Here is a 24,004-nt window from a genome sequence, read left to right on the forward strand (position 1 = left end):
CCCAGCCAACAGCCACTACGAGCCGTGCACTAGATCCTGCGATTTCACATGTGCCAGCTTGTTCTCCCCTGCCCAGTGCACTGAAAGGTGCTTTGAAGGCTGCCAGTGTGAAGCCGGCTACGCGTTCAATGGGGAATCGTGTGTGTCCATGGAAGGATGCGGCTGCCTGCTTGATGGGCGCTACCTCCAGGTGGGTGCTGGGGTATCAGTTGGCTGTCATCCCCAATGCTGCCATTTTCCATCAGATGCCCTTGTAGCTTTGGGACTGTCCCAGCTTCCCAACAGGAATTACAGTGACAGTGTGTCTGTGTGCCCTAGAACTGTCCTGCCTTCAGTCACCCTTGTGACTTCCACTGCCGAGTAGGGCATTTGGTTAGGAGAGCGTTCAGACACCTGCCCCGTGTGATCCTTGCCCGTGGAAATGAAATTGTGTGCCATGTGCTGGGGTTCATCACAGGGGAACCATGGCAGGGGATGGAGAATGGTCCAGCTCCAGGGTAAGACAGTGGTTGGCTCAGCAGGTGGGGAATGGGACATGGGGCCTTCCCCCTCCAGGTCCAATGCAGTCCCCAGTTACAGGAAGTGGCTGGCTTGGGGGATGGGGAACGGGACTGAAGCCTTTCACGTGTAGGAACTTCATTAACTTACCATGTTCCATCTTCAACCCAGTCAGGAAGTATTTCAAGTAACACACAAGTATTTCAAGCTGTTGCCAGGGGCTGTTGTGAAGGCCAGAACTGTAACTAGGTTCAAAAAATAATCAGATAAGTTACTGCAGGACAAGGTTACCAATGGCTATTTGCCAAGCATGTCAGAGTCCCAACCCCCTGCTCTGGGTGCCGTTAACCCTCTAGCTGCCAGAACCTGGGAGGTGACGTGTGCGGAGGGATCACTCACTAATTGCGCTGTCATGTTCATTGTCTCTCGAGGACTGAGCACTGGTACTGACCAACCCCTTTAGGTCAGCTGGTTTTGATTGGTTCTAGCTTGTAGTGTGAGATGGAATCAAGGGGAAAACAGCCCTCTGGGTTCAAGTGATTCCCTCCTAAACTTGGTGACTCCGCACAATACAACACTTAGCAACAGCCACTTTGCTGTAGGGACACAGGCTAAATCACCGGTATCTCTCCTGTGCCCAGAAGGACAGATTCCTCCCACTATTCACTGGGGAAGAATTCAAGCATTATGGATTCAGAGGAGCTGGTCCATGCTCCAGCCTGTGACTATTGCTTCGGGGGTGACTCCTTTAGTGTGCCAGGACCCAAGGACCCACACAGGTCCCTGACCTGAGATCGGAACTGGCTCTTTGAGCACCAGAGATCCCATGTCTCATTGTGGCAGTCTGTAATGAGCCTAGCCAAGCCAGACTCCTGCAGGAGGCTGGTTCGGGGGACCAGATAGCAAGTATGAAAAATCAGGGCTGAGGACTGGGGAGTAATAGCCACCTATTGAAGATAAATCCCTATATATGAGGACTCTCTCTATAAAATCGAGATATCGGTCACCCTTGGCTTGTTTTTCAAGATGCAAAGCCCTCAGAGAGTATATTCAGCAACATCAGGCAACCACAGCTTGTTAGGCTCCTTGTTGCAGCATCTGAGGGTAGATCTACACTAGGGGAGAAAGTCGATTTCAGATACATAATTCCAGCTATACCGTTTGCATAACTGGAATCGACATAACAGAATCGACTTTCTTCCCTAGCGTAGTCCAGGGCTTGGAAGTCTCGCACTGACATCCCTTACTCCACACAATAGCATGTAAGACAGGGGTCATCAGCCAAGCCCAGAGAGTTCAATTTTGCCACGTGTTAACCACACCTGGCAAAATTGAACTCCGGAAGATTGACTGCAGGGCGTTGATCATCTTGTAAGTATAGACTAGCCCTGAAAGGCCTTGGGTTAGCCCACAGAAGCTAAGTCATGGCAGAGTTCAGCCCAGTTAATGCCTGGGCAACCCTGAGCTGTGCTGCTGGAGGAACCATCACCTCTTCCTGTTTGTCTTTGTCCCTTTGTCTCCATCTCAGGAGAGAGCCCAGCTCTTCACCCAGCCCTGGAACCTTTCCTCTGTCCCAGCTCAGGGCCTTTTCTCTGCTTCCTTGCAGCTGAAATCCTTTCTCTTGATATTCGGTCCATGCAGGTGCATGTCCCAGCTTTTCCTGTTCCGTTGTCTCTTCCACACCCTATGTTCACATGCCTAGACTTTATTCCACTTGTTAGTGACTCTGGCCTTCAAAAATGTGGCTATATGAGTCCCACGCCTCATCCTCTCCCCTTTACGCTCAGCTCATAGCAGTACAAAGCACTGATGGAGACTGAGGGGCATAGAGACGTCATCAATATTAACAAAGTTCCCACTCTTGTCCCATCAAGAGTGCTCAGCGTATTGCAGCACAAAGTGCCACCATGGGACATGCTCCCTGAGATCCCACTACCACATACGGGGGACCTCAGCACCAGGGAGGACAATAATTTGGGTGGGATTTTGCAGTGTGGCTGCTCACACCTGGGCTGGGCTACCTGTGCAGAAGAAAGATCTTCTGAGACGACTTAGGGTTGTACATCCAGCACCCAGCCAGACCTTGGCAGGCTGCTGTAATTTAAATGACCAAAGGGAACTTTGAGTTGATCCCACCCTGGGACTTTTCTCGTGCTGCTTTCCTGTAACACTGTTGTTTGGGGATTCCTCTGCAGGCCGGGGAGAGCATCATCTCCAGCACTTGCTCCGAGAAATGCACCTGCCAGGCCTCAGGCGGGCTCAGCTGTGAGCCGCACAGCTGCCCCGCCAAAGAGATCTGTGCGCTCCAGCGCGGGGTGCGTGGCTGCGTGAAGCAGGATGGCCAGTGCACCCTGCTCCCCAGAGGCCGGCTCACCTCCTTCGACGGCGCCTCTGGCGGAGATCTCCCCGTTGGAGCTTATGAACTGGCTTCTCTCTGCAACGACAGCGCCTCCTCCTGGTTCAGACTGGTGGTAGAAGTCAGGGCGTGCACCGATGACGGACTCGTGGCTGGGACGACCGCCTACATTTTCTTCCAAGATGCTTTCATAGCTGTGAAAAAGAACAAGGAGACCTGGGTAAGAGAGGGCCAGGTCAGAACAGCCTCAGGCAAAGGGGCAGGGAGCTCCATTCAGCTGCCCCTGAAATGGTGAAAAGCCTAGAAATTACAATAATGTTGATCCGCATAACTGAGGCCAATCTGGGCAGCTCGAGGACTGGTTCGTTCAACCTCACAAATCCCCTCTGTTGACAGGACCTGGTGTACAGGCTCTGGGAGGTGGCAAGAGTCGTGGACGTACAATTATACAATAGTAAAAACTGAGTTAGAGCCCAGGAGTCCTGACTTCCCCCTGTTCTAGCCCTTGGATCCCAGTTCCCTCCCAGAGTTGTGGATGCAACTCAGGAGTCCGGACTCCCTGCACTCTGTCCCACCCCCACTGCATCCCACCTCTAATGTTGGAGGAGAGGCCGGATCTGCTCTAGGGAGGTGTCTCTGGGACCCAGTAGGTTCTCTGGGAGAGACCCCTCCTTGAACTGGGGGATCTTGGCTTGGAGGAAAGACCTGGCCATTGAGGGAGAGACCACCATTCCAGGAGCACCTGTCCCTATGGGGAGTTATCCTTTCTCTTCCATGGGAGTGCCCGCCTATGGGGAGAGAGATCACCTCCATGGGCAGAGGGAGGAGTCAGAGGCAGTATCATAGTGCCCCATTCAGAACTTGGTAGCCTGAACAGCTGTATGCAGCACTGTTGGAGGCGTGTTGGTCCCAGGGTACTAGCCAGACATGGTGGGTGATAGGACACCATGTATTGGGCCAACGTCTGTTGGAGGAAAGGATCAGCCTGTGAGCTAAGCAGGCCTGAAGAAGAGCTCTATGTAACCCGAATGCTTGTGCTGCCACCAGCATGAGTAGGTCCCATAAAAGATATTCTCACCTTGGCTACGTCTACACTAGCCCCAAACTTCGAAATGGCCATGCAAATGGCCATTTCAAAGTTTACTAATGAAGCACTGAAATGCATATTCAGCGCTTCATTAGTATGCGGGCGGCTGCGGCACTTCGAAATTGACGCACCTCGCCGCCGTGCAGCTCATCCCAACGGGGCTCCTTTTCGAAAGGACCCCGCCTACCTCGAAGTCCCCTTATTCCCATGGGCAGTAGGCGGAATCCTTTCGAAAAGGAGCCCCGTCGGGACGAGCCACGTGGCAGCGAGGTGCACCAATTTCGAAGTGCCGCAGCCTCCCGCATGCTAATGAAGCGCTGAATATGCATTTCAGTGCTTCATTAGTAAACTTCGAAATGGCCATTTGCATGGCCATTTCGAACTTTGGGGCTAGTGTAGACACGGCCCTTGTCAGTCTCTTGATTGGCTGCTGTCATTTATGCAAATAAGCACATGTATTACTGACCAAGTATGGAAATGGTGATATTAAATGATTTGCATCACATCGCTGGAGTTTTTGACCTTTCCCTATAAGAGAAACAATTGCTTGCCGCTCAGTACCACTGAGGGCAGGTGGGATGTTGGCCAATCAAATTGTCTATGCAAAACACTGCACCGCCATTGGGTATTGTGAGAATGGGAACAATTTGCTCTCCAGCATGCTGTTTATTGATTAGCTCCTCACTCAGTCCCAGAGTTTTCTGTACAACCCAGTGCAGCTCTGCTGCCTTTTAATGTGGCCTGTAGGCTCTCGTCCTCAGGCCAGGTCCTGTGGCTGCCAGACCTGAGGTCTTGTTGCCACATAAAGAGGCTTTTGAATGTAGCTCAGTCCATGCTATCCCCCTTCCCCGCTCCTCAGCTCTCCTCTGACCTGTGTCTGTGTGCTGCAGGTGAATGGGCGCCTGGTGCGGCTCCCGGCGAAGGTCTCCGCTGCTGTGTCTGTGCGCGAATCTCAGGGCGGTGTGGCCGTGGTCCAGGCCTCGGGGATGCAGGTTCTGTTCCGCCCCAGCGGGGAGGTGATGGTGCGGGTCAGTGTGAGCCTGGCTGACAAGCTGTGTGCGTCCTGCGGGAATTTCAACGGTGACATCTCTGACGACCTGCAGCTGCCCGGTGGGCGAGTCGTGGGGAACATCACAGAAGTTGTTGCTGCCTGGAAGGCCAGAGACTTCTCTGGGTGGTGAGTGGCTCTGCAGAAGCTGCCTGTCTGTCAACCTTTATGATTGCCTGTAGCGGGGCTGTAATATATGGAAGGTTTCCTGGGCACTGCTGAGTGAACCAAAGCAGGGCAATTGCTGAAAACAGGGCTACTGGCAGCCCAAGACTGAGGTGCTCCACTGTAAGGCACCAAACCAGTTGCACAGAGCACTTCTGTTTCCACACTGGCCAGCAAGAAGTTACTCAAACAAATCCCTCAGGCTTTCCAGCTTCCCTTGTGTACCATATATGAGAGGTTATGTAAACCAATCTCGCCAAGTCCACAGAGTTTTTACCAATCCCAAAGGACCAGCCACATCCCCAGGTCAATTTATACTTAGATCTTACCCAAACCAGCACACTGTGCCAGTCCTTTAGAATCTAAAATCTAAAGGTTTATTAATAAAAGAGTGAAAGAATAGGATGAGAGTAATAATTGTTAAAGTGGTCAGATTACATACATCAATTATAAATTCCTTGGTGAAGGCTGAAGCAGATGGAATAAGCTGCTATCTTAAAAGTCCCTGGGGTGCTGCCTTTGTCAGGATGAGTCATCAGTTCTTCCAGGCTCAGTTCATAGCAGAGTCGCTCCTGAAGTGATGAGCTGGACTCGAGACGGAAGGTTGAAGACTGCAAACTGCAGACTGGAGATTTCAGACCAAATGGAGGAACTTCAGGGTCCTGTTTATACCTTTGCCTGTGTGGAGGGAAATCCATTGTTCTGGGAGCATGTTCACAATGGAGAATCACATGATCAGGTCACCTGTCCATGGACTTTTTGGGGGCATTCTGCCATTTGCAGACTTCCAGACAACACACCCACAGCTCAATTCCTGAGATGGGGATTAGAGTTATGTAATGCTTTACCTGGCTAGGAATCCTTTCACAATAGGTTGCCAAGCCTCTCCTTGTGATCTCCTGGAACTTAACATTTCTAATACAAGCACAGAGCCAGTCCTATAATGTCACATACAAAAACGATACAGACCAATAACCAGCATAAAAAGATTCAGTGACTCACCAGCTTTCATCACACACCTCACTCGGCCCACCTGGCACAAGATTTGGTGCATACTTAGGACAGTGGCTACAATAATGGTTCTCATCTTCATTTTAAAATCCAGTAAAGTCACTCCCCCAACACAAAACTGATACAGAAAGGGGTGACAGTGACATCCCTGAGTGCATCACAGGGCCTTGGCTCTGTGTTACTACAGGTTCTAATCCGAGATGATTCATGAAAACCATGCTTGTCTAAAACAGGTTTCTTCATTGAAGTAACAATATGAGTGCATTTTTTTACACATCCAAAGTAATACGTGGTTAGAATAATAGTGGATTGGATCCTTTTCACAGCATGGTTTCTACATGTCTTATGTGATCTTGCCAAGTGTTAAACAAAATAGTGAACTGGTCCATACTGGCTCTGGCAAATGTTTGGAATTTGGTAAACATCCAGTTAATGTAGAGATATGTGTTTTCCTTGGTGTAGGATACTTGGCATTTAGCTGTAAGGAGTGTGCCAACAGGAGCTCATTACTGCTGAAGGATTTGGGGAGTGTGTCCCTTAGAGATTATTTGCATGAATATGCAAAGTTGTGCATATCTAATGCCTTGTAAACAAAGCCTGATGGGTAGCAAGTGAAACAACGAGGTTTCGTCTATTGTGACTTTAGCACATGTTGTTTACAACAGATGAAACCTCGTTGCTTCACTTGCTACCCATCCAACACTAGTTACATGCAACAACTGTGAGATTTTAGAATTACAGTTTTTCAACATATGACCTGAGCTTCTGCACCAATTTTAACAGGTTCCAGGTTTTTTCCAAAACATTAGGCACATGGTACATTTGTACAGCTTTTGGTACTAGCAACACATGAGTTACAAAAGTTAACATCAGCAGCAAGAACAAATTCATTCTGAGTGTTATTTGTACAACTCTTTTTGCAAGGCCACATCTTTGAGGTTTTGGCATTTCAGGGTTAACCTGTTGCCTTCCTTTGCAAAACCAAGTTTTCTCCTCCACGCTTGCCCTGTGGGGTCAAGTTCTGATCTTCCTTGCTGGCTGGGTGTGTCCTCCCTGTTGACAGTGGCTACAGCATTCTTAATTGCAGTGGAGTCTTTCCTTCCCCAGTAGTCAAGTAATTTGCATTTACATAGACACCAAGCTGTCCCTCTTTCAGCCCCCTAGCTGTTACCATTTCCAAAGCTGAGCTCTGTCTCAAGGACAGGGTCCATTTTCACTGGCTTGTTGGGCTCACAGTTCTTTTGTCCTTCCATCACCCACTTGCACTTCCACATGGAATCAGATTTTACTACTGCTAATACTACTACTACTACTACTACTACTTAGCCTTTGTGCTCCTCATGGAGCATAGGTCAGCTACAAGTCTCCTCCACTTTACTCTGTCTTGGAACAAAACTTCTAGCTGGCTCCAGGAGTATCCCAGTTGTTGTCCTTCAATCTCAGTAGATCTTCTGTACATTGTCCAAGGTCTTTCTCTTTTGCATTTTCCTTGCGAGTTCCATGTGAGAGCTTGACGGACTATGGGGGATGATGGTTTTCTGAGAGTGTGGCCCAACCATCCCCACCTTCTTCTCTTGATTTCAATGTTAATTGGTTCCTGTCCTTCCAACTGTCCACAGCACCTAGAAATGGGAGTTTACCTGCCATCCCCTGCACTCTAGGGAGGTTAACTGCACAGCTGTCTGCTCTGCATACTCAGCAACACAATCTTCCCTCTGAACCTGAGACATTCCCATCCCAACAACAGTGAATTCCCAGTAAGCTGTTCCAACACAGTCCCTTGGTTATTGCAGGGCTGTTCAAATTCTCTTACAGATTCCACTTCCTTTGAAACAACTTTCAATCCACCTGCGACCTCTGCTAAGCTGTCCACACTGGACTTCTCTAAACCAAAGCCAGTGGTTTCATCCCAACAGAAAAATCCTGAATGCTGGGAACTGAAACAAATTCTTTAACAGATAAGCGGCTGCCCACCGAGCCTTTTACTCTGGCCTCCCCCTGCACATGGAGCAGTGCTGTTCAAAGTGCAGCACAGTTTCTCAGCTCCCATTGGCCAGTTTCAGACCAATAGGAACTGAGAGCTTTTGCTAGGGCAGGGTGCACCGTGGGAAGACTCCCTTGCAGCTCTGAGAGTCTCATGGAATGGTCTAGGGCTGCTATGAAGCCTGGAAGCTTACCTGGGAGTGCTGCTGGCTGGGAGCTGCTAGGCCAGTGCCCTTTGGTCAGAGCTACGTCTAGCACACCCCTCCCCAGCAGAATCCTCTCCTTCATCGACACCCCATACCACATCCTGCGCCCTGATCCCCTGCCCTGGTCACCATCCCGTCCTTCACTCAAACTCCATCTCAGACCCCATGTTCTCTCCAGTGCTCCAGTACCCCACCCCAAGCTCCATTCTGCACCCAATATCTGTCCCAGACCCTGCACACCCTCCAAAGTGTCTCCCTTTACCACTTACCAAAATCTTGCCCCCCGCCACACATAAAAAATTATTGCCCACCCCTGGCCTATAGGTTTTGTATGGGAAGAAGATTTCTGATAGTAGAGGACTCCTTAATCCACCAGACAAAGGCAAAGCAGGTCCCAGTATGTGGAAGATACCATTTGAAGGGTTCAAATCACAAATCAAATGCAACTTTTTCCACAGAGAGAATAATTAACCATGGGAGCAACTGGGTAAGGGGCATGGTGGATTCTCTGTTGCTTCCTTGTCTTTATAGCACACCATCTATGAGACACGCTGCAATCCAGCCACTAGCTACTGACCGTGAAACCATCGCCTTCCGTTGCAACGTAGTATAGTTCTTTCTGCACTACAGGAAAGAGTGGTTGAAATTCTCTTCCTGTGCTGTGCAGAAAGTCAGATTGCGTGACCTCATGGTCCCTTTGGGGCTTAACATTGATGAATTAATTGCAAAGGATTCTTTCTAAGATTTCTTCCCAGTCCTGAAGGAGGCTGACTAATTCCTCTACTGTTTTTGTCTTGTAGCAACGTCTAAACAAAATCCTGGCTGCTGAAGCATCTTCCCTCCCTGGACTTTCCGTGTCTTTAGGGGTATTTAGTGAGAAAAATGAGTCTGTTCTGGTGTGGCTGTGATCTGAAGAAGTGGGTCAGTCCCACAAAAGCTCATCACTAAATAAATTATTTTGTTAGTCTTTAAAGTGCTACTGGACTGCTTTATTGTTTTAGTGCAAAAAAGACTTTGTTCTGATGGTTAATAGAAACAAACAAAACTGAAGACGATTGTGAACCAGTAAAATAAATTTTGCAACCCCCTCCAGTGATTTTATTATAGCAGCTTGCACCAATCTTAATGTTATTTCTTGAGTTAGTGGAAAAGCACCAGACAGTCGTTTTTGTTCTGTGTCTGTATCATGCCTAGCACAATGGAATACCATGATGGGAGCTCCCACACCATGAAGGGTGCAACCACAATTCAAATTGTTAATAATTACAGTCAAGAATAATAAATAATGCACCCTTCTAATAAACCTCGTTCTTAAGCTTTAGCATGACAGAGTTGGAGGCATTCATGTGTCTCAGTTGCACCCTCCCGAGTCATATTCCCCATGTGTCTATGTCTGTGCATAAACTGGCCAGGAATGGACAAGAAACAGGAGTTAATGAGCTGGCCATATCTTTAGGAGCAGAGCTGGAGAAGCTTCACTGAAGAGCAAGGCCCACAGACTGTAACCACAGAGACGCTGAAACCACTGACAATGGAGAGTGACGTCTCTGCTCTGCAGCCTTATCTAAAAGGCAGGTGGCTTTTAGCTCATGTGGTGGAGCGTATGGCTTTAGCCCCTGAGGTTGCAGGTTCATTCCCTCCAGTTGATGACCTGGCTGCTTTGCCCTTGCAAGAGAAAGAGTCTCTCTTCATCAAAGAGAAAGTTGAGGGATTGTTTTGCCTCTTTGTTTGGCACTGATGCAACCAGCGCTGTCTCCAGTCCTGGGTCACGATGTTGAAAGATTGGAGAGAGTTCAAAGAAGAGATATGAGAACGAGTAAAGGAACAGAAAACACAGTTATAATGACTCTAAGTGGAAAAAAGAGAAGACGAAATGGTGCCTTGAGTCAAGTCTGTAAGGACCTACATGGGAAAGAAAATGGCTAGAATCTCATCCATCCTCCCTGTTGAAGGAAGGGGTCCAGGTAGAGAGTGTTGAATCATGCATGGTTGTGCAGGTGGTGTCGGAGAGAGGCCTTTGGTTTCTTTGAGCATGGGATTCTATTTCAGGAACAAGGTTTGCTAGGAAGAGATGGGATCCACCTAACGAAGAGAGGAAAGAGCATCTTTTCAAGCAGGCTTGCAAAGCTGCTGGGGAGGGCTTTAAACTAGGTTCATCAGAGGATGATGACACAAGCCCTGAGGTAAGTGGGAAAAGAGGAAGGAACAACAAAGGAGGACCCCTCATTCAAAAGGAGAAAGTAGGCCAATAAGCTAATTATCTAAGGTGTTTGTACAGGAATGCAAGAAGCCTGGGAAACAAACAGGAAGAATGACAGGCCCTGGCACAGGTGAACAAGTAGGAGGTGATTGGAATAATGGAGACTTGGTGGGATGACTTACATAAATGGAGGACGGTCGTGGAAGGGTATAAACTGTTCAGGAGGGACGGACAGGGAACAGTTGGACAAGGGGACAAGGAGGAGTAGTTGCAATGTATGTGAGAGAGCAGTATGATTGCTCATAGCTCCAGTATATGGAGGGAGAAAAGCCAATTGAGAGTCTTTGGCTTAAGCTTAGAGGCAGAAGCAACAGAGGTGATCTTGTGGTTGGTGTCTGATCTAGACCACCAGATCAGGTAGATGAGGTAGACAAGGCTTTCTTCAGACAACTAAGAGAAGCTTCCAAATCACAGGCCCTGGTTCTCCTTGGGAGACTTTAGTCACCCTGACATTTGTTGGGAGACCAATACAGCAGCACACAGACAGGCCAAGAAGTTTTTAGAGAATGTAGGGGAAAACTTTCTGGAACAAGTGTTGAAGGAACTGACCAGGGGCCATGCAGAGCTTGACCTGCTGCTCGCATACAGGGAAGAACTAGTAGGAGAAATACAGATGGGTGGCAACCTGGGCTCCAGCGATCATGAGATGGTAGATTTCAGAATTCTGGCAAAAGGAAGAAAGAAGAGCAGTAAAATACAGACCCTTGATTTCAGAAGAACAGACTTTGACTCCCTGAGAGAACTGATGGGCAGGATCCCATGGGAAACTAATATGAAGGGGAAAGGTGTTCAGGAGAACTGGCAGTATTTTAAAGAATCTTACTGAAGCAACAGGAACAAACCATCCTGATGCACAGTAAGAAAAGCAAATATGGTGGGCTACCCGCTTGGCTTACCAGGGAAATCCTTGGTGAGCTTGAAGTCAAAAGGGATGCATAAAAGAAGTGGAAACTTGGACAGATGACTAAGGAGGAGTGTAAATATATGGCTGGATAATGCTGGGGAATAATCAGGAAGGCAAAAGCACAATGGGAACTGCAGCTAGCAAGGAATGTGAAGGGCACCAAGAAGGGTTTCTACAGGCATGACAACAATAAGAGGGTGATCAGGGTGAGTATGGGACTGTTACTGAATGAGGAAGATAATCTGGTGACAGATGATGTGGGACAGGCTGAAGTACTCAATGCCTTTTTTGCTTCAGTCTTCATGGACAAGGCCAGCTCCCAGACTACAGCATTTTAGTCAATGCAGCATGGGAAGGAGGTGGGCAGCCTTCGGTGGGGAAAGAACAGGGTAAGAGGTATTGAGAAAAGGCAAACACACACAGATCCATGGGTCTGGATTTTATGCATTCAAGGGTACTGAGGGAATTGGCGGATGTCGTTGCAGAGCCTTTGGCTGGTATCTTTGAAAACTCGTGGAGATTGGGAGAGGTCCCGGATGCTTGGAAAAAGGGAAATGTCCCTAACCCTGACCCACCACGTGTGATTTCAGCTCCTGCCTCAGCATTTCAACAAGCTCCAAGTACAGCCCATTCAGCTCTGCCTTTGAACAGTGAGGAGGGAACCACTAAGGGTCCCCAGACAGAGACCATACCCCCTAGCTGAGGCATCTTGTTTCCAAGGCTTCTGACAGGCCTCTGGCATTCAAGCCCCTGGCTCAGTGAGTTCCTTGCAGCTGAGGGTGACCCCTCCTTTGGGATGGGTAAAGCACTGTTCTGCTCCCCTCCCCTCATACAGGGAGGACAACACCACTGATCGCAGCATTTCACACGCCCTGCATTCAGTAGTGAAGAGACTTGTGACCCAACACCAGCCAAAGTTGATCGTTGTGAGCAGCACCGTTCTGTCAGCTGGATGCCTAGGCAGAGTAAGGTGCTCATGTACAGACAGGCTGCTCCTGAACTCTTGCCCCCTCCCAGCTAGCTGTCGTGGAAGATCCATACAGACCCGTCTGCTGTGAAGATGAATTAAGTTTCCAAAACTCGACTTTGAGTTCACAGCCCTGCAAACTGACCCATCTCTAAGTGAATAAAACGCAACAGATCCAGGGAAAGGCCTTTTGAAGGGAACGAGCAGTGATTTCCACCCACAACACAGGCACCTGACAAGTCGGTCACAAGTCAGTGTGTGCAGAGCCAGGATAGCCCATACTCCCTCTCAGCAGACTGGTGCAGGTTGAACCTCTCTAGTCCAGAACTCTCTTGCCGGCAACATCCATAATCCAGCATGATTTGAGTTAGTCAGACAAGCAATTTCATGGGGGTGGCCAAGTTTCCCGCAATCCCATAAAGTTTGTTTCCTGCCATCAGTGCTGGATCTCGGCGTTCTGTGCTGTTATTTAGCTGCAATTTAGCCCTGCATGTCTTCTAAGAGCCGTGGAAGTGCTGGTGATGCGCTCGACAATATTCACCTCCCATTGTCTGGCAAATTCTCTCGTCCGGCACCAATCAGGTCCTGACGGTAGCACAGTGGCCCTAGATACCATGGGAAATCTGGGGGTGTGTGCATAGAGAGGTCCTGGAATGGAGTTCTCTGTGGCCTTGAGCATTGGCCTTCTAAACCCAGGGCTGTGAATTCAATCCTTGAGGGGGCCATTTAGGGATCTGGGGCAAATAGGATAAAAAGCAGGGGGGAGGAGTGTGCTTGGTCCTGCCAAGAGGGCAGGGGACTGGATTTGATGACCTCCTGAAGTCCCTTCCAGCTCTATGAGATGTGTGTGTACATCTGTGCAGAGGGAGGTGAGCACAGGACTATTGAGCCTGAAGCTGTGGGGAGGCCCAAGTTGGGGAAATAAGGCAGGAGCAGCTCACGTGTGAGCAGAGAAGGAAAGTGCAGCTGATGGGACTGGCACTGTTCCCTGCTGAGGGGGGGATCATAGTGGGTATCTCATGCCTGAGGGCAGCGGAGGCTGAAAAGCATCCAGCTGCAGACTGGGCCCACACGCTGCTCTCCCCAGGGCTGCAGCAGTGCCTGCTGAAGGAATCCCTCAGGCCTGCGGCACAGTACCCGCCTGCGGTGAAAGACATAAGACCGCTGCCCCTCAACCTTCGGCAGAGGGCTGCAGGCTGCTGCCAGGAGAGTTACCTCAGGGACTCGCTGGACATCTTGGTGCAGATAAACAAACCTCTCATGAGGCCTCCGCTGCATAACTCTATGTGGGGGATAAGAAGCAGAGAGCAACTCTCCTCTAATTGGTGTTCACAGCAGCGTGTCAGTAAACAAGAGTAAATCCACCGCTCTGTCATTCTACATTGGGGTTCCACCCCAGCAAGTTCAAAGCAAATGGCGCATTTACCGGCAGGCTTAATCCTTCCCCTACACCAGGCTTGTCAGTGCTGGACTGTAGGGACTGTCCTGGAGTCCATAACAGGTCCTGGCCTTCCTACGCCACCGGGTACCCCAGTGGCCTGTCCCCTGACCTCCTCTTTCTCTTCCATTTCCTCCAGCTTCTTGTTCACAGAGGGGGCCATGACTTGTGCTCCCTCCAAGTACCTGCTAGTGTCTTGAGGGCAGTGGTGGCTCTCTGCAGAGGATACAATGTGCAACGCTGTAAAAGCAGCTGCTTCACACCAGAGTGATTCTTAGCCTTCCTTGCAGGGTTCCCTCTAATTTTTTCCATCCAAGGGCAGAATAATTTTTGTTCATTGCACCAAGGTGTGCGTGGCTGTGCACCACCCATAGACAAATGTGCTACTGGCAGTGGTGGGCACTCTTCTAATCAGCTGGGCAGCACCTGAATCTCTTCTGGGCGGTCACGCACATGCTCAGCTTCCAGGGAACACTGCCCCCCTTGCCTTCTGTTACACCTCTCACAGCTGCTGCTCCCCGCTGGGGCCCTGCTCCTCCATGCCCTGAGTGATCTGCTCATAGGGGCGGCGGGTTCTGCCCCTGGATCGGAGCTGTGCCTGCACAGACTCCCCTCCCCACAGATCCCAGAAGTCCACCACCTCCTGAGCAGGCTTGGCAGGAGCACGTCTGCCACACGGAGCTGGCAGGGTTAGGGTTAGGGTTAGGGTTAGGGCAGTTGCGAGGTGTATTCAAGGGCAGTGGTGTGTGTCCGCCAAGCCAGGCAACAAGGAAATCAATGTCAAAAATTCTCAGGGCTTTAAAGAGGAAGTGCATTTACCTGTGCACCTGGGCAGCAATTCAAAGCCATGACCAGAGCGGTCGGGAGGAGGGGGCACTGTGGGACTTCTCCTGGAGGCCACACAATTCACGTGTCCACACTGATGTTGCATTGACCTCACGATGTCAGCGGGAGCTCGACACCCCTCGTGGAGGTGGAGTTATCAGGTTGGCACAGTGGGTGAGTTGCCTTGGCTGGAACAAGGTTGCAGTATAGACACTTGCATGGTTAGGCTGGCATAAGCTGCCTTGCATTTGTAACGGCCTACGGGCAACCTAGAACCTCTGGAGCCTAGTGCAGGAGCCTCTGCAGCTGGAGGTAAAAGTCAGCTGGCTCTCAGCTAAGTCGGTAGGGGAGACCCACCCATTTGCTGTGTATGTGGTCCAGAGGCCACTACATGGGACACCATAGCTGTATGGGTTACATGTTGACTTACCTATGCAGTGTAGATTGGGCCAAAGCTAACTGGCTCCCACTGTGCAGGAAGCATTAGGTTGGTGAGAGACCTTCCCCCAGCACCACAGAGACCGTCCCTCAGGGAGGGGCACTAGCTACGCATTGGGGAGCTCTCTCCCATCAGCTCACAGCAGCTCATGAGAGTGCCACAGCTCTGAACTGCATGGGGGCAGTGTGCTCAGTGAGGCCCAGGGGCCTTGGCAGGAGCGGGCACCTGGTCTGCCAGCCCCACACTGGCTCATGGACAGATCATAAACCTCCAGGAGCAATCAGATGGAGTCAGCAGTGCTGGCGTGGGCACAGACTGCGATTGTCTCCTGCCTGCCCGGTCCCAGCGTGGTCCTAGGGGCTCGGAGCTGCAGGGCATGTCAGGGATGCTCTCCCTGCAGAGTCACTGTTGGCCCCAGTGGCACAGAAGGGCATGCAGCGGTGCTGCACTGCACAGTGAGAAGGTGGCTTAGGAGGAGGACCATTGCCCCACAATCTGGGCTGATTCTAATGCCCAGCACAGGATGAGGGGGTTGGTAGGGGCGCATCCCCTCCCAGCCAGGGCTGTCACCTCTGCCCGCACCCTGAGTGTGACTTACCCCGCTGCAATCTCTGAGCTGACGCATTCCCCTGTGACACAGTAAACCCAGCCCAGGTGCTTTGTTAACCTTCGCCTCCTTTGCTCAGACAGCTCCTGCAAGGGCTTCCCTAGCCTGCTGCTTTGTTCCATCACCTGAAGCCTGTGCATGCGAAGGGCTGGCCCACACCTCCCTTTGTTTATGGCCCCAATCCGCAAAGCTTTTCTGCTTGCTCAGCACACCCGGGATTTACTGCATCTGGGCAGGGCTGGCCCACAGGTCCTGGAGGCACTGCCTCAGCACACAGAGCTAATCCAGTTTGGAGTTGAAAAGACGTGCCAGAACCCCTTTAAAAAGGCAGCAAATGGGTTTGGTTCTGATCTGGCCCAAGCTGGAATCAGCACTAACTCTCCTGCCTCACCAGGGCCTATACCCTGCTCGTGCATCAGGAGTGACTCCGCTGGGGTCTCTAGGGGCCAATTCCCCCCTCACTGTGGCAGCAGCAAGTGGAGCAACCCAGTCCCAGGCCCAGCCCACTTGGCTCCTCCAAGCAAGGCCAGTCTTGGAGGAACAGAGGGGAGCAGGACAGCGCGGGGTCGTTCCACTTGGGAGATGGGCCGCAGAGAGGACCAGGCTTCCTCGGTCACCTTACCTGGTGTGAGAGAATCGTCCTTAGCTTCCGCAGTGGAAAGCCTTTGACACACAGAATCACAGAATCCTGGGGCTGGAAGGGACCTCAGGAGGTCATCTAGTCCAGCTCCCTGCTTCAAGCAGGATCAACCCCCACTAAGTGACCCCAGCCAGGACTTTGTCCAGCTGGGACTTAAAAACCTCGAGGGATGGAGATTCCACCACCTCTCTAGGCAACGCATTCCAGTGCCTCACCGCCCTCCTGGGGAAATAGTTTTCCCTAATATCCAACCTACTCATCTCCTCCTCTAACTTCAGACCATTGCTCCTTGTTCTGCCATCTGACACCACTGAGAACAGTTCCTCATCCTCCTCTTTAGAGCTCCCCTTCAGGAAGTTGAAAGCTGCTATTAAATCACCCTTAAGTCTTCTCTTCTGTAAAGTAAACAAGCCCAAATCCCTCAGCCTCTCCTCATAGGTCACGTGCTCCAGCCCCTCAATCATTTTTGTTGCCCTCCACTGAGCAGTGGGTAGCTGTGATTCTTTCCACTGCTAAGAGATGGGTGTGTATGGGGATAGGTGTGTAAATAGAGATCAGCCTTATAGGGTTGTATAAATGTATGAACAAGTTCCTCATTAAGGAAGCTGTGATTAAATCTGGCACTTGTTTGTCCCCATCACACCCCTGGGTGTGACTGTGGAACCTTGTCTGTTTCCCTGAGGTGTTCCCTGCTATATAACACCTGTGTGCCTGGGCACTGGGCTAGCCAGGCACCTGGGGCAGGTGAGAACAGTCTTGTCCTTTCCCTATTGAGGCAAAGCTGCTTAGGTCATAGGGTGATAGAAGCACTCAAGATAACCTAGGAAGACAGCTGGGTTTGGGATAGGTGCCTAGCTGGAGAGAGAGGATGGGGATGTGTAGTGGATGGACACGCAGATTATTTGTATGGAGATTAGATAGATAGTTAGATAAAGGGACACCTATGGGGGATAGAAAATGCATGTTGTTTACAGAGTTGCTGTAGATGAGCTAGCCCCAGTTGGATTAAATTCTAGTGGTGGAAGGGATGAGCACTTGAGTTACACAGAGCTCTTCGTCAGGGTTGCATACCTGGGAAATTCGACTCTTCCACTCCCCAGAAGCTGGCATCAAGGGAGCTCTCACCCCTTTTGTCTGGGTACTCTGCCCTATAATATATGCTGTAGCCGAGGACAACGAAGATGTTAGGGGGCTGGAGCACATGACTTGCAAAGAGAGGCTGAGGGATTTGGGGTTATTTAGTTTGCAGAAGAGAAGACTGAAGGGTGATTTGATAGCAGCCTTCAGCTTCCTGAAGGGCGGCTCTAAAGAGGAGAGAGAGAGGCCATTCTCAGTGGTGATAGATGATAGAAGAAGCAGCAATGGTCTGAAGTTACAGAGTGGGAGGTGAAGTTTGGATATTGGGAAAAACTATTTCACCAGGAGGGAGGTGAAGCACTGGAATGCATTACCTACAGAGGTGGTGGAATTTCCATCCCTAGAGGTTTTTAAGTCCCAGCTGGACAAGGTCCTGGCTGGGATGACTTAGTTGGGGTTGAGCCTCCTTTCGGCAGGGGGCTGGACGCGGTGACCTCCTGAGGTCCCTTCCAGCCCTGGGATTCTATGATTCTCCTGTGCTCTGTGTGGGAGTGGGCTTTTGGATGCAATACATCAATTGCTGCTTTCTTTCAAATTCTTCCCTTGTGCGTATTCAGAGGGGTGTGGCGTGTAGGCAGTTGGGGCTGGAATGGCTGGGAGTCCGGACACTTGGGCTCTATCCCCAGCTCTGGTCCTAGGTGGGGAGTGGGGGAGTTAGGGTTGGGAGTGAGGATTTCTGGGGTCTGTCTCCCCATGTGGGAAGGAAATGGGGTTTAATGGTGAGAGCAGAAGGCAGCAGATAGTCAGGACTGCTGGGTTCTGTCTCCACCTGTGTTAGAAACTCTGCAACTTCAGTTGTGTCCCCTCCCGTCTGCACCTCACACCCCCAAGAGAATCACATTTACCTGCCTCCCAGGCAGGCCATACTGTCCCCATTTCCCAGGTGAGGTGGGAGGAGGAATGTTCATCACCAGCTTCTCCCCGGGGTGCTCAGAGGCAGCTGGCCCTGGCTTCTCCCTTTGGCCTTAACCTGACTCCTTTCCCCATGTTTCCCAGCAATGGCGAGGAAGGGGATGCCGCTGCTCTGGGCCTGGCTGGTGCTTCTGTGTGGTGAGTAAGGATTAAAGTGATGGTGAAGAGTTTCCGGCTCTGGGTGGCTGAGGTTGGGCACTCAGGGGTGGGACACTTAAGCTGGTGATGCTGGGAGGGCAGGTGCTTTTTAATCACTTAGGGCATGTCTGTGCTACACAGTGTGGGCAGTGAGTGGTCCTAGGGCTGAATGAGGCAACTCCCAGTCCTGCCCCTTCAGCGTGATCCCCTGCCCCTGCTGCCCATGGCTCCTATGATGGCCAAGCCCCTCCCTATAAGGACAGTCCTAACTGGACACAGGTGGCCTGCAGCCCTTCCCCCGACCCCAGAGCACTTTTGGGCTGGCCCCCTTAAGCACTTGGGGTGCATATCCCTGCCCCTGAGGAACACGGGCAGCCCACAGCCCCAGCCTTCTCACACAGCCTGGGAGAACAGGAGCCCTGGCCCTAGAGCACACAGAGAGCTGGCAGGACAAGGCTGAAGCCCAAACAGCTGCAGAAGTCTGGGGGAACCCCATGGAATGGGGAAAGCTGGGGGGGTAGAGTGTGGGCAGGGCCAGCCAGCCAGGGTGGGAAGGTCTTTTCTCCCCCTGCTTCATCCCCGCCGGTCACACTTCACAGCTTCTAGTGACACGGCTCAGTTGACACAACCGTGTCATTACAGGTCAGGCAGTGCACATACAAGTAGCAAGAAAAAACACCCACCCCTACGAGTGGCTCCTGCCAACAAGCACTGTTTGCACTAGTCCTTACCTGGCAAAAGCTTTTGTTGTTCAGGGTGGCGGGGAGGGAGAGTTCTGAGCTCCTGCAAACAGCAACAGCTGTGCTGCTCCATTTCCACTGTGGGCAAAGCCTTCGACACCGGTGAACGCTCTGCCCCAGGGGCCTGAATGTGGGTAGAGTCACCTGGAGATTTCCCCGCCAAACATTTCCTGGTGGAAAACGCGGCATTGGTGACCTTCCAGTGGGAACGTGTCTGTTTCAATGTCATCGCTTCAGAAAAACCGGAAAGGAAGCAGCGAGTCAATTTGTTTTCAGAGCAGCTGGAGAAACGTACGATTGGGAATGTCCAATGGCTTGTTCGTGATGATGCGGGGCTGGGCTCAGCAGTCCTGGGGCTAACTTCCCATTGGGGTCTTATGTTTCCAAAGCTCCTGTTCTGCATTTCAGCGGTCAGTAGCTGGGGTCAGAAAGGGACACCCACTCCCGTCACCCCTACCTCCTGCTCCTGTGCATTCTGGGAGGGCTTTTTATCTCCTTCTGCAGAAGCATCAGAGTTGGTCACAAGTGGAAAAGGGGCACCCAGAGGTGGTTCTGAGTGTTCTCTCTCAAGAGCCTGGCTGACTAGTGCTTGCTCACAAAGGTCAAGGTCTAAGTAATCTCCCTACATGGGTATGTGCTGGGATTTTCTGTGTGCATTTAGTCCTTTTCATGCCATCTGCCAGGCCTTGGGCACTGGCAGCCCTTTGTCCTGCCTCTCCTCTGCTAGCGGCACATGATAAATATTTTTTGTGGGTCGCAATGCGTTAGCTACTTTTCAGTTGTTGGGGTTAGCATGCAGGTTCTGGGTTGGGTTGGTGGCCTGGGATGTACAGGAGGCCAGAGACGAATTCAGCTGCTTTCTTCTGTCCTTAAGCTCTTTTGACTCTATGACCACGATGATGTCAACATGGAACATGTGCATGTTTTTTGGAACGCTTTTGATTTTCATTTCATTTTTTCACTTCCAAATGGCACTGGGAATGTATTTTGTTTTATGATCGTTTTTCACAAAATTTAAGCATTCCAAATCCATCAAAATAGTTGGACTAAACAAAATGTCATTGAGGTGAGAGCAATCAATGCTTTGCTCTGACTGGGGGAAAAGGACATCTTAAGATCTCAGAATTTCCCATGAAAGGAAATTTCTAAGGGTGGACCTTTTCGATTGACGGGTCTCATTTGAGGCACACAGATTTCAAAATTCAGTCCCAATCCCTGATGAATTATTGTTGAGTTGTTATGGCAGCGGTGACAGGGGGTGGTCACAGAACACCCTTGGGATGTTCCCTGGTGTGCTAATCATGACACTGACACCCACCTTCTTGCTCTCTGGGTCTCCTCATCACTCTCTCCTGCTAAGCCAGGTTCTCCTGTCTCCTGCAGCCAAGGCACAGAGTTGCGGTTACTGCCCTCTGCAGAGCAATGCAGACACTGTTTAATCACATCCCCATATGCTGTGATCCGCCTGGGTGGGATTCAGGGTGTGTTGTGGGCAGTGTTCATCTTTGTAGCAGTGGAGATATGGATGCAGGTTTTACATCTGCAACGATATAAGAAAGATTCATCATAGAAGGGGGTTGGTCCAGCACCAGTCATTGTAGGCATGAAAGGGGGTAAACAGATGAATTTGTTAGGGTACCAATTAAATTTCTTAAAGCTCAGACCTGAGACAGTAAGTTTGCCCATATATAACACAATCTAATAGGAGAATCCTTTGTACTGAGTCTGGGGAGCGTTAGTTTAGCTTTCTAGTTTCAGGGTAGGTTCTTTCCAGGTTAACTTCTAACTTGAAGAGTGTTTCTCAGATTAGGAGAATATTTCCCTAATCACTTACTCATTCCTTACCAATCAGCAGTTTATTAATGCACCTAGAACCACATTAAGATGCAATCAACTGTTCACCACTCCTGGGTGGCTGCAACCTATTGTATGGACCGTAGGCCAGTGGTCCCCAACATTTTCAGTCACTCGGCAAACTTCAGTGAGACAAACAATTCCGTGGCTCAGCCACTTTTTGCTCCTGGGCAGTGTTAGGAGGTGCAAGCATATATACCCTGTCCCAGCTCCACCAGCATTGCTCCCTCCCCACTTGCCACAGCAGGGAGTGGGGGCTGGCTCTCTGCCAGCCCATTCGAACCAGGAAGCAGCATTTAGCTGCCTCCCGGTGTGACCTGACTCCTGCGGGGTCGCCATGTTCCCTCATGGAGGCTCTTTGCAGAGATGCCACTGGGGGAAACTGACCAACCCTGCCCCATGGGGGACTCAGGCAGCCTTGCTCCTTGAGCCCCAGCTGGCTAGGGGTCATCATTTCCCCCTCTCCCTAGCCCCACAGGGTGGCTCTGCAAAGGGCCACTGTGAGGAGAAATTGACAAGATGGAGGAAATTTCCCAGCATACTTGGGCAATTCTCAGGGCACACCAGAGTGCTGCAGCACATTGGTTGAAAATCACTGCCCTCAATGATGACCTCATCCTATCCTGCTTTGCCCCCTCCCACAGGCTCCTCTCAGCCCCCTCCCATAAGGCTCCAGGCACCCCACCACCGGCTCCTTTTCACCTTCCACCAAGTGCCTCCCACCAGCCATTGAACAGCTGATTGCCAGACAGCCTTGGGGCTGAACAGCTGTGGCTGGTAGGGGCTGAGTGCCTCTGTTTTTTCCTGTGGATTCTCGAGCCCCGTAGCACACACAGAGTTGGCGACCACTCAAAAATTCAACCTGGGAGGCAGTTCTTACAGATAGAGTTGACCCTCAGTATGGCAGTGAGAGCAAAGAACAATGCAAATAGTCAACATTTGTTACATTTACCTATGATCAAAAATTCTTGATTCCTTGGTCCCCAACACACTGATCACACCGCCTAGGGCACATTTGTCCCCAGGGCACTTTGTAGAACATGATCTCTTCTCTTTAACTAGAGGGTGCAAAAGGGAGACATATAGAATATTAAAAGCATTTCCTGCTTCTGGTCTCCGGAAGAGTGCGGAGGTAACAACAGTTATTATTAAGAAACAGGAGGCGAAACACAACCTCCAAAATGAAATTTCACTGGTCCTTGTTCTCCTCTTAGCGCTGAGCAGGGGCAAGTCCTTTTCCCATCACTGCTACAGGCATCAGTCACAGTTAGGATTCTGTACAGGGAATAGTTTTTAGTTGTGGGATTTCAGTCTGTGTTTGTGTTGCTGCCCTGCTGCTGCTGGTGGACAACCTGCTCCGGCATTCTCGGGGAGTGTGGGGAGCCTCCTGATTTGCCACCCCTCTGCTGAGATGCCCCAAATGCTGCTTGTCTCCTATCATGGCCCGTGGACCCTCCTTTTTGCAGCCAGCTCAGAATTCCTGTGTGAGAGATTTTTTTTCCCCTGCAGGAAACATGCTGCAGTTCTGCTTTTCAGCCAGCAGGAATCACTGTGGCACCAGAACAGCCTGGGCTGGCTGAGGATGGCCTCCTTCAGCAGGGGTGGCTGATTTCTGTCTGCAATGGAAAGTCACAGCAGACTTTTTGGGGTCACAGGGGGCTGCTGGAGGAGGGTCACCGGGCCACCCTCAGGGCCTGCCTTAAGACTTTTGGTACCCTGCACAAGCACCTGCACCCTCCTGCCTCTGTGGCTGGGGAATGAGGGCAGCTACTCCATGGGGCAGGGCTGGGCTCAGGGATGTGGGGACAGGATTTGTGGGGGTTGGAGAAGGGCAGACAGGCTGTGGCGGGGAATAGGCAGAATGAGTGGCACAGCCATTTAGAGCTGTGGGCCAAGATTTAGTCCAATGGGGCTGGGAGGTGGAGTGGGGGCTGGGGAGACTGCAAACAGGCAGGTCCTATTGGCTGGAAGCTGGCCAATGGGAACTGGTGGGGGTGGTGGCAGCATAAAAAGCTCCCCCCACCCCACCCCCCGGCACTGAGTGTTCACAGAGACATACATGATCCCACAGCCACTGTTTCTGAATGTTGAGTTGGGGCGGGGCAGGCAGGGAGCCGGCTGAGGTGCCCATGGGTCAGATCGGGTGGCTTGGCAGGATGGTCCTGCCTACAGGGCTGTGCTTGCCCATCCCTGTTATATAAGCTTGTTTCAAGGCTCATTGGAGCGGCCACCCTCTTGGATTCCTGCTGCACATGTGCTTTGAGGGTGGTTATGTTCTGGATCCCGGAGTTTCTCTCTGGCTCCCATCAGTCTCCTATACATGACGAATGGGCAAACGTCTTCAATGCTTTTCTGATAAGCAGCTTTTTAAGTTCCATTCATTTCCATGTGGCTACTTCATTATTGTCATAGAACCATAGGATCATAGAATCCTAGGGCTGGAAGGGAGCTCAGGAGGTCATCAAGTCCAGCCCCCTGCCCAAAGCAGGACCAACCCCAACTAGCTCATCCCAGCCAGGACTTTGTCAAGCCAGGACTTTAAAACCACCACCTCTCTAGGGAACACATTCCAGCGCTTCACCATCCTTCTGGTGAAGTAGTTTTTCCTAATATCCAACTGACACCTCTCTCTCTGTAACTTTGTTGTTCCTTGTTCTGCCATTTACTACTACAGAGAACAGCCTCTCTCCATCTTCTTTAGAACCCCTTCAGGAAGTTGAAGGCTGCTGTCAAATCACTCTTCACTCTTCTTTTCTGCAGACTAAATGAGCCCAAATCCCTCAGCCTCT

The 24,004-nt window shown here is 50.8% G+C and overlaps 1 protein-coding gene and 1 long non-coding RNA gene across 2 annotated transcripts in view; one reads left to right on the forward strand and one right to left on the reverse strand.

The window, feature by feature from the left end:
* Positions 1-610: 610 nt before the first annotated feature.
* On the reverse strand, positions 611-4,846 carry LOC142003954 (uncharacterized). The gene is made up of 3 exons (XR_012642908.1): positions 4,813-4,846; positions 2,873-3,048; positions 611-743 (listed from the first exon to the last, which is right to left on the reverse strand). It is a non-coding gene; the product is annotated as an uncharacterized LOC142003954 (long non-coding RNA).
* Positions 4,847-19,489: 14,643 nt separating this feature from the next.
* The window catches only part of FCGBP (Fc gamma binding protein), a 56,258-nt gene continuing 51,743 nt past the window's right edge, over positions 19,490-24,004 (forward strand). Inside the window, exon 1 of the mRNA XM_074981446.1 lies at positions 19,490-19,652. Within this exon, the coding sequence (XP_074837547.1) occupies positions 19,490-19,652 (163 nt within the window). The remainder of the gene's footprint in view (positions 19,653-24,004) is intronic.

The sequence above is a fragment of the Carettochelys insculpta genome, chromosome 30, assembly GCF_033958435.1.
Source record: "Carettochelys insculpta isolate YL-2023 chromosome 30, ASM3395843v1, whole genome shotgun sequence".
NCBI lineage: Eukaryota > Metazoa > Chordata > Testudines > Carettochelyidae > Carettochelys > Carettochelys insculpta.